The following is an 11407-nucleotide window of genomic DNA, read 5'->3' as shown; positions in this document are numbered from 1 at the left end:
TAAAGATTAACAGCCTCGGAAACCCTGTGCAGGGTCGCTATGAGTCGGAACCGACTCCACAGCACATAACAACAACAACAACAATCCTTTAAAAAAAATGGTATCTCATAAAATCATTTATTTGAGGTGCATTGATCTGTTGGGTGAGCTTACTCATTCCTTCGGCTTATAGAGGTCTCACAGGTTCAAAGAGAACTTATGTTACACCCACCCTTTTCTTATAGGATTTTGAGGTCCTGGAAAATCTTGTGAGAGTCCCTCTCTGATGTGAGTGTGGCAATGAGCTACTCTAAATGATGTATGAACATCTGTGTTAAGAAGGAAATTTGAAAATCTTGGAGAGCTAGACAGATGACAATGTTAAGAAAACACAGTACAAAATAATGGAAAAACTCCTAACTCTAAAGGTGATACTCTACAAATGCAATACTGATTATAGGTAATACTCTAAAACTGTTACCCTGAACCCCCTTCCAAGACTAAGACTCAGAGGAACACACGAGCAGAGCAGGCATGTGGTCTTGCTGGTGACCATGTTGGTCACCAATAAGGGAAAGTGGGGGGAAAACAGCAATGAAGTTGTGAGCTAAGTATGACCACATTCAACAGACTCCTGTCACCCGGTGTGAGACCTGGTTGGCCAGCAGTATGGCAAGACCTGGGGACTCCTGGGCCTAGACACAGGGACATAGCTACAGAGGACTAGAGTGGAGATTAAAGCATCCAGCTGATATGAAGTGAGGGGAGATGCCCAAGAACACCCATACTTGCGGATAGTACCCACTTGACCTGACTTCAATGGCTGGATGATCAGAATTCAACTAGAAAAGGAGGAAAAAAACCAGTAATCCACTACAATTTGATGAACTTGACCTATACTTATGGATGTAGTAGCTCAAAAGAAGGAACAAATTGTTACAGCAAGGATCATTTCTATCCCCTCGGTATGCACGATTGACAGGGATGGGCAACTTACGACACTGGCTACCCAAAATGGGGGGGGAATACAAAGGCAAGAAGTGACTGGCTAACAAGATTTCCAGAGGGAGCCTAGTTCCAGAGGGTGCAGAGGAAGGTAGAATCTCCAATGAGTGGTTTCCAACCTGTTTGGACAGGGCTTGTGAAAGGAGATACGGATAAGACTCTTGTGGTTCAATAGTAAATAATTGCTATCAAGACTGATAGTGAGTGTTGCAAATGTAAAGGAAGATGTTTTGTAAAAAAAAAGGAGGTGAATGGTTGATTTTGCAGTCCAGTAGTGGAGCTCCCTGGGACCATCAAGGGAGAAGAGAGGAGTGCGGGACCCTATCCAGAGAAGCAGTGACACCAGAGATGGAGGCAGAGATGATGACTTGGAGAGATGGTGCAGCTGGGGACTCTGGACTCAGGGAGAGAGAGGGGCTGTGTGCTGACAGCTAGGGGGCAGGCTTGCAAGGTATACCCTTTGGTTGTTTGATGATGCATGGAGGGAATTGTAATCATTGCAATACAATAGGATGAATGTAAAGCTAATGTTCCCCCATGTAAACTATCACAATAAAAACTTAAAAAGAAAAACAAAACAAAACCTGCTACCATGAAAAGGGATATCAACTAATTCCAAGAAAGGGATGCTGGGCCATTTGGGCTATCTACCTGCTTCTGTTTTATTTTCAGTGTCCATCAGCTTACAACCATCCTGATTGTCTGGTATGTACTTAGTCTGTTCACTGATTCATCACACCAGTGTCATCAGGGGAAGGTCATAATAGGGAATCAGGAAGTTCTGTGATGCCATGAAAACCTATTCACACAGTTCACAAATTTAAAGTAGTCTTCTTCCCAAGAGTCCTTTACTTATATTATAGTATCCATTACAACCTATAAATTATCTATTTGTTCTTATTTTCTGTTCATTTGTTGTTTGGATTGGACTATGCCCCCTCCCCCCCAAATATAAAGGAACTCCAAAAAAGTTGGTGGAAAATGAAATGAAGAGAATGGAGACTCTCTGCTCCTCCCTGTTAGACAGGCAGCATATCTCTTATAAGCTTAGTTGCATCTCTGAGACAGGCTAGTAAAGGTCAGAGTCAATGAATTTGACCATATTGGGTACCTGGTCACCAGGGCTGCTGTTAACTATGGCAGAGTGAAAGCTGTTGCCATCACTGACACCTCCATTGACCTCAACCATGTGGTCTACATATTCTAGTATGGTTCCACCCATGGCAAGTTCAATGGCAGTGTCAAGGCTCAGAACAGAAAGCTTGTCATCAATGGGAAGCCCATCTCTATCTTCTAGGAGTGAGATTCCGCCAACATCAAGTGGGGTGATGCTGGTGCTGAGTATGTAGAGTCCACAAGTGTCTTCACAACCTTGGAGAAGGCTGGGGCTCACCTGAAGGGTGGTGCCAAAAGGTCACCATTTCTGCCCCTTCTGCTGATGCCCCCACGCTTGTGATAGGTGTGAAGTCTGACAACTTCCTCAAGATTGTCAGCAATGCCTCCTATACCACCAACTGTTTGCCCCTCCTGGCCAAGGTCACCCATGACAACTCTGGTATCATGGAGGGACTCACGACCACAATCATGCCATCACTGCCACTCAGAAGACTGTGGATGACCCCTCTGGGAAATGGTCCCATAAAAGGCATTCTGGGTTTCACTGAAGATCAGGTCATCTCCTGTGACTTTTAACAGTGACACCCACTCTTCCACCTTTGATGCTGGGGCTGACATTACCCTCAATGACCATTTCATCAAGCTAATTTCCTGGTATGACAATGAACTTGGACCACTAGCCCTAGCAACAGCACTAGAGGAAGAGAGACCCTCAGCTGTGGGGAATCTTTACTCCAACTCAATCCCACAACACACTGAGAAGCTCCAGTCCCCAACACAGTTTCCATCCAGACGCCCTGGAGAGGGGAAAGGGCTTAGAAATCAATAAAGCATACTGTATCCAATCCGTCCCTCCCCCCAAAAAAGACAATGGAATTTTCCCACAAACTTTTTGAAGCCCCCTTATGTATTGTAAATCCTAAACTCTATAGTGGTTATAATCCTTTTGGGGAATAGGTTTTCTTTGTTATGTTAATGAGACAGTATTAGTGTGAAGTGTGTCGTACATCAAACTCTTTTGAGATATAAAAGAGATTAAGCAAGCAAGCTAGCAAGCAGAGATGGGGGAAGACAGATGCCAGGACACATGCAGACTGCCCAGCAGCAGCACCTCCAATGACACAAGGACCCTCATCCAGGGCCAACATAGTGAAAGCTTTCCCCTAGAGCTGAAACCCTGAACTCAGCCTTGCAGCCTCCCAAACTGTGACACAATACATTTCTGTTTGTTAAAGCCATCCATCTATCTGTGCATAGCTCTGTTATAGCAGCACTAGCTAACTAAGACATTGATTATTGGTTTGTAATAGATTGAAAACTTCAATAAAGGCAAGGACCTTGCCAATTTGTAACTACTTTATCAACAGCTTCTAAACCAGTATTTGGTATTCAATAAATAGTAGCTGAATGCATGAAAATTACTTATTAATGCTTTCATAGATATTTCAATTCATCCTAATATTGAATACCATATGGCAGATGTGAATTATTATGCATCTTATGGAATGTACACCATAGATCCCATACTTGGCTGCTTATTAGAATCACTTGGTACACAAATGTGAAAAATCACTGATTCTCATGGCCAACTGTAGAACTACAGAGCTGTCAACATTCCCTGACACGTCATGGAGGAAGAAAGTTGAGTCGGAATTTGCAGTTAATAATTAAATAAAAGAAAGGCTATTACCTGTGCTTTCTTTGAAGGACGATGACAAAAGCTTAGACTGTAGATTTGTTAGTGTATCTTTACTTCCAATACTCTTCAAAGATACTCTATTTTCAGTACTCTTTAAAGATATTTTCTTTCCAATATTCACTGAAGACATTTCTCTCCTAAATGTTAAAGTATATTGTGAAAAACAAAGTATTTCCTTAGGCCACAATTCTTTTTAATGTTTTATAAAGGTTCAAAAACCCATACACTTCATTAAATACGCAAGACAAGTTTAACATAAACACATACTATACCAACAATAAACTAACTAAAATGCAGGATTTTCTTTATGGGAAAGTATTAGAAATAATTTTTGCTGGTGATTAAATTCCTATTTCTACCTAGCACGGTATCAAGATTCTTAGTATCTTTTCAGAGTCCTTAACATAAAGCAATAAAACATGTACGCAATCAGTTGGGTGAATCCCTTAGTGTATTATTATGACATGATAGAGTAAAGATATTTAAGAAATACAAGCCATGGGTTTTTACTTTGTTTTACAGTTTGTAAATCAATTCCTGCCATTGCTAAATGCCATACTTAAGGACAGAGTCCAACACTAGTATTAACTCTTGGTCAAAATATAAAATGGACTTCTGATGTGGCACTGCAGGATCACATTGGACTTCGAACTGCAAGGTCAGCAGTTCAAACCCATCAGCTGCGCTTTGGAAACCCTATACAGGGTAGCTATAGTAGGAACTGACTCCATAGCATGTAACAACAACATAATGCAAAAGAGCCTGCTTTTGCTTTTAAGTAACTGCAGTGAAAATAGGTTAACTTTTCCTTTCAGCCCTTTAGCCTGAAATGTCATGCCAATAAGTAAGTAATGCACTGAGGCAAGGGGTTCTTGGGGTACTCTGTTCACAAGGACAAGCACTCAGATCTGGTGGGAAAGTAACTTCAAATCTTGTTTCCTAAGGTCTTCAGGATCTTTACCAAGCTTAATAAAATTCAACTCCTAGTTTTCAAAGAAAGATATGGTAAGCTATAAAATATCATTTCCCCCCAAAGTTATGGAAGCTCCATTTTCTGCCCCACTGAAATGTGAATCCAGATTATGAGTAGACCAGTAACTGGTCTTGTGTACTGATATAGCATACAGACTGACCAGCTTGTCCATACCATGGGAGGGAAAGAGATTCTTCACACAATGAGATAAACACACATACCTGTATACGCTTAAAGCAAAACCCCTTCTCTGGAAATGAAAAACGCATAGCAAAGATTAATTAATTAAAATTTTTTTTTTTTTTGCCTCTGCCTTTCTCTTTTTCATTTGTGAAAAAAGAATCCAAGAAGAAACTGTTCTTAAGCAAAGTTGAGAAATCACTTACGTATTCAATTTACAGCATGGTAAAGTCCCTATTATGCCACAGGTACCAGGAGTTGATTATTAGATTTCTCTGCTTTACCATCTGATCTAGATTAAAGGATTTTAGTGCCCTTTTGCCCCTTGGATTACAGCATTTAATTGAATCTAAGATTGCTATTTCTGGTAAGCACCATTTGAGTTGGTTTTGGCTCATGTCAATTCTGCATAGGGTTTCCTAGGAGCAGCTGGTGAGTCTGAACTGCTGACCTTGAGGTCAGCAGTCCAGTGCTTATCCTGTAGAGCCACATTCTCATCTATTTATTATAAGCTATATCATTATTTTATGTGCCAATAAACAAGAGAAAGAAACAAACAAAACAACAGTGCCCTTGTAGCAAGCTATCAATTGTTAAGTGTTGTTGAGTTGGTTCCAACTAATAGCAACCGTGTATAGGGCTTCTGAGGAGTGGTTTATGAGCTTGAACCACCGACTTTGCGGTTCAAATCAACCTTGCGGTCCAGTGCATTAACCCACAATACCATATCAGGACTATCAATTACAAGCGACATTAAAATATGAAGAATATATGGATGCTTTAGAATCTATGAAATACGGCATTTATCTACTCGGTTATACCCTTAGGGTGTAGAACTTGGCTAATATAGTACTGGTGACTTGAACAACTAGTTGTTGTTGTTGTTAAGTGCTGTCGAGTCAGTTCCGACCCACAGCAATCCTGTATAGGGTTTCCAAGGAGCAAGAACCACAAACCTTGCAGTTTAAACAGCTTTGCAGTCTGGTGTATTAATCCACAGCACCACACCAGGACTCCTGAACAATTAGTTGGTAATACCTTTAAAATTTCAATAATATAAACACAGAGAAAGTCAATACAAGGGGCTGAAGATAAACAGAATGTTACTAACTGGAAGCAGTGAACTTGTCAGAAAATACCTAGAAGTTGTTGTTGTTAAGTGCCATTGAGTGAGTTCTGACCCATAGTGACCCTGAACAGGGTTTCTGAGGCTGTAAATTTTTACGGGAACAGAAAGTGTCATCTTTCTCCTGAGGAGCAGCTGGTAGTTTCCAACTGCTGACCTTGCGGTTAGCAGCCCGATTCGTAACCACTACACTACCAGAGCTCCAGAACTAAGCAAATCATCATTTTAACAGTAAACTGTTGGTGGTGGTGGTGTGCCGTGGAGTCGGTTCTGACTCACAGCAACCCTGCATAGGGTTTCCAAGGCTGTAAATCTTTATGGGAGCAGAAAGCCTTATCTTTCTCCCACAGAACAGCTGGTAGTTTCGAACTGCTGACCATGAAGTTAGCAACCCGACTCAACTCATAACCAGAGTTCCTTAACAGTAAACTAGGAATTCTCTTTTTGCCCGTTTCCTGTAGTCTTTGTTTCAGAGCATCAGCAAACCAAAACTCAATCTCTTCAACTACAATCAACTGACCTCCTCTTGAGAAAGCGGTGTTATTTGTGACAGTAATACCTCTGACCATATAAGAAACACAGATAACTAGTATACTCTGAAACGTGTTGTTCAGTTTTATTTTAAATATATTTAAAATTATGGAACGATTCAAATTCTTACTTTAAGTAATAATATCATTTGGAAATGTTGTTGTTGTTAAGTCCCATTGAGTCGGTTCTGACCCATACCAACCCTGTATAGGGTTTCTGAGGAGCAGCTGGTGAGCTTGAACCACCAACCTTGCAATTCAAATGGCTTTGCAGTCTGGTGCATTACCCACAATGCCAATCATTTGGAAATAGAAGGTATTTGATGGTGTGGTGCTATTGGATAAAACACCGGACCGAAAGGTAGGTTTGAATCGTAAGGTCTGAAGTTCAAACTCACCAGCCACTCCTTGGGAACCCTACACAGGATCGCTATGGGTCGGAACCAATTTGACAGCACTTAACAACAACAGAAGGAGTCCTAGTGTAGCACTGTAGGTTAAGCACTGGACTGTTAACCACAAGGGTGGCAGTTCAAACCCATCAGCACTCCTTGGAAATCTTAGGGTTGCTCTTAGTTGGAAATGACTCAATGACATTTAACAACAACAAAGTTAAAAAGGTTAGTCAGGTTAAATAATCTGCTGGAATATGTTTATGTAGCTGTTATTGTTGCTGTTAAGTGCCTTTGGGCTGGTTCCGACTCCTAACAACCCTGTATAGGGTTTCTGAGGAGCAGCTGGTGAATTTGAAACATCAATCTTATTGTTCAAACTGACCTTTAGGTCCAGTGCATTTTCCTGCAGCGCCACAGAGGGTAGATAATCTAGATTTGGGGATTTCCCCTTAGCATGTTAAAAGTACTAGGCATATTGACAGGACTTCTTCAAATTTCTTTCAGAATGAATACTTTTTTCCAAAAATTTATACCTTAAACATTGTTCTGAAAATGATTTTTCTATATCAAATATGTGCCTAAAAACAAAATTAATTAAAACTTACTTTTCTGAGGATGTCTTAGCTGCATTTAGAGAGACTTGTGTTGTTGAGACATGATGTTTGCTTGCCAATCTAGGTCTGTATCCAAAGAGGCATGTACTTTAAATGTAAAAATAAGAAGAAAAAGTAGCTGACAGTCATTTTAGAAAAGATGGGAAAAGACATGATTATGTAATAACACATAGATACAATTTTTCCAACCTTAGTAAAAGAGTTAAAAGAGTAGACTGCTATGGGTTTGTCTCAGCTGTTTGCCTCCTTCACATCTTTAAGCTTGAAAACTTGACCAAAAAGCCAACAGATCAAAGGCCCACCCTCTACACATTATTTTCACATTAAAGCTACATTCTATTTCTACTACAAAAACCAGTTGTCTACAAGTGTAAATTGCTACAATTTGAGAACTTGACCTATACTTATGGATGTAGTAGCTTAAAATACCAACCAAGAGGGAAGGAATCTTCATAGCAAAGATCATTCCCATCCCCTCTGTATACAGTGTTGACAGGGATGGACAACTTAGATACTGGCTACTTAAAATGGGGGTGCTATAAAGGCACAAAGTGATTGGCTTACACGTTTTCAAGAGGGAATTTAGTTTTAGAATGTGGGGGGAAAGCAGAATCCCCATTGAATGGTTTTCATCCTGTCTAGACAGGTCTGATGAAAGGAGATGGGGTAAGATTCTTATAATTCAATAGTGAGTAATTGTTATCATGACTAATTGTGATTGTCGCAACTGTAAAAGTAGAAGTTTTGTAGCAAAAAGGGGGAGTAGTTGATCTTACAGTCCAGGAATGGAGGACCCTGGAACCATCAAGGGAGAAGAGTGGGAGTGGAGTGTGGTACCCTATCCAGAGATGCAGCTCAGAGATGGAGAAAGAGATAATGATGTAGAGAGATGGAGTAGCTTGTGAGTCTATACTCATGGAAAGAGAAAGGCTGTGTGCTGATGGCCAGTGGTGGGGCTGGAGGGGCAGGGAGGGATCTTGCAGGGTGTGCCCTTTGGTTGTCTGAATGATTGTATATTCCTGAGTGTTTCTGTGTACATCAAAAAAAACCCAGAGGAAATAGAAGCAAATATTGTTAAATGATGATGCATGGAGGGGATTGTAATCATTGCAATGAAATGAAAGACAATAGGATGATTGTAAAACTAATGTTCTCCCATGTAACCTATCACTCAATTCACAATAAAAACTTAAAAAACAAAACAGTTTTCTAATTAAATGCAGTTTGTTGATAGACAAATCTTTACACCTGGGATCCACAGGGGAAAAGGAAATGATCGATGTGGGCTCTGTGTGCACAGAAGCTTGAAACTTCTGGTTTATGCAATCCATATGCTCCTTGCAGCTGAAACAGTAACAAAGAAGAAACCATCTGGTAGCTTTGCCTATTCTGACTTGGATAGGACCTTTTGGTAAATCCTACTTGTCAGGCAGACTAGGGGGATGGGATGAAAGCTACAGCTACACTGAGAAACTTCTTCATCAATTTTTCAGGTCAGTTGCACTGTTCTCTAAGCATTATTTTTCCAGGAGTGGCCTTGTTCAATTTCATCTCAGGATGAGGTACCTGAGGAGAAACAAATGCTTCTCCCTCAAGTCAAACAACAATCCAACCCAGTCAATCAAACTCAATTTCATCTTACAAGTGATAAAAGAGGACATGATCATTTTGCCCTCAAAAACACACACATAAGTTTGATGTATTTGTTATTAGGTGCCACTGAGTTGGCACCGACTCATAGAGACCCTATGCACGACAGAACAAAATACTGCCTGGTCCTGGGTCAACCTCACAGTTGTTGCTATGCCTGAGCCCACTGCTGCCTCCACTGTGTCAGTCCATCTCATTGGGGGGTCTTCCTCTTTCTCCAACCCTCCATTTTACCAAACATGATATCCTCCTCCAATGACTGGTCCTCTCTGATAATATGTCCAACGTATGAAGGACAAAGTCTGGCCATCTTTGATTCCAAAGAGCAATCTGGCTCCACTTCCAACACAGATCTGTTTGTTCTTTTGGCAATCCATGGTACTTTTAATATTCAATGATTTCCACATTCTGTTGGGTCACTTCTCTTTGGAATTGGCACAAATATGGATCTCTTCCAGTCAGTTGGCCAGGTAGGTTGTCTTCCAAATTTCTTGCCATAGATGAGTGAGTGCCTCCAGTGTCACATCAGTTTGTTGAAAGATTTCAATTTGTATTCCATCTGTTCCCAGAAACTTGTTCTTTGTCAATGCCTTCAATGCACCTTGGATTTATTCCTTCAGGATTGTTGGCTCTTGGTCATATGCTACCTCATGAAATGGTTGAACATCGACCATTTCTTTTTGATACAGTGACTCTGTATCTTCTTCAGATGCTTTCTGCATCATTCAATATTTTGCCCATAGAATCCTTTAGTTCTGCAAGTCGAGGCTTACAGTTTTTCTTCAGTTCTCTCAACTTAAGAAATGCTGAACATGTTCGTCCCTTTTGGTTTTCTAACTCCAGGTCTTTGCACATTTCGTTATGATATTTGACTGTCTTCTCAAGCTGACCTTTGATATTTTCTGTTCAGCTCTTGGACCTCCTCATTTCTTCTATTTGCTTTAGTATCTCTACGCTGGAAAGCAAGTTTCGGAGTCTCTTCTGTCATCCATTTTGATCTTTTCCGTCTTTCTTGTCTTCTTCTTAATGTCCTATTGTTTTCTTAGGGTATGATGTTCTTGATATCATCCCACAACTCTTCTGGTCTTCAGTCTTTAGTGTCTAATGCATCAAATCTGTTCTTCATATCTCTATATTCAGGTGGGATATATTGAAGGTCATATTTTGGCTCTTGGGAATTGTTTTAATTTTCTTCAGCTTCAGCCTGAATTTGCAAATGAGCAACTGATGGTCTATTCCACAATCTGCCCCTGACCTTGTTTTGCCTGATGTTATGGAGCTTTTCTACTGTCTTTTTCCACAGATGTAGTCAATTTGATTTCTGTGTATTCCAGCTGATGAAGTCCATGTGTATAGTTGTCTTTTATGTTGTTTAACAAAATTATTTGCAATGAAAAAGTCATTAGTCTTGAAAAATTCTATCATGTGATCTCCAGCATCATTTCTATCACTAAGGTCATACTTTCCAACTATTGATCCTTCCTCTTTGTTCCAACTTTTACATTCCAATCTCTAGTAGTTATCAATACATCTTGATTACATGTTATATCAATTCAGACTGAAGAAATTGGTAGAATTTTTCAATTTCATCATCACTGGCTTTGGTGGTTGGTACATAAATTTGAAAATAGTGGTATTACCTGGACTTTTTTGTATGCGTATGGATATTATTATCCTATCACAGACAGGTTTGTACTTCAAGATAGATCTTTTGGCAATCAAAATGCTCTTTTTGATGATGAATGTGATGCCATTCCTCTTCTGTTTGTCATTTCTGGCATAGTAAACCATGTGATGGTCATATTCAAAATGGCCAATACCAGTCCACTTCAGCTCACTAATGCCTAGTATATCAATGTTTATGCATTCCATTTCATTTTCAACAACTTCCAGTCATCATAGATTCATACTTTGTACATTCCATGTTCTAAGTATTACTGATTTTTACAGCTGTTTCTCTTAATTTTGCCCCATCAACAAATGAAGGTACTGAGGACTTTCCTTCATTCTCATCATCATGGTCAACTCTACTTTAAGGAGGTAGCTCTTCGCCAGTCGCATTTTGAGTTCCTTCCAACCTGAGCGGCTCATCTTCCAGCACTATATCTGACAACATTCTGGTGCTCTTCACCATGTTTTC

The 11407-nt window shown here is 40.1% G+C and overlaps 1 protein-coding gene across 1 annotated transcript in view; it reads right to left on the bottom strand.

Moving 5' to 3' along the window:
- Positions 1-11407, bottom strand: part of ERICH2 (glutamate-rich 2) — a 74204-nt gene that overhangs the window by 44097 nt on the left and 18700 nt on the right. Inside the window, exon 5 of the mRNA XM_006866692.1 lies at positions 1636-1709. Within this exon, the coding sequence (XP_006866754.1) occupies positions 1636-1709 (74 nt within the window). The remainder of the gene's footprint in view (positions 1-1635; positions 1710-11407) is intronic.

Source organism: Chrysochloris asiatica, unplaced genomic scaffold, assembly GCF_000296735.1.
Source record: "Chrysochloris asiatica unplaced genomic scaffold, ChrAsi1.0 scaffold00094, whole genome shotgun sequence".
Classification (NCBI taxonomy): Eukaryota; Metazoa; Chordata; class Mammalia; order Afrosoricida; family Chrysochloridae; genus Chrysochloris; species Chrysochloris asiatica.
Note: the sequence above shows the minus strand (reverse complement) of the source record. Positions and strands in the feature narration are given on the sequence as shown.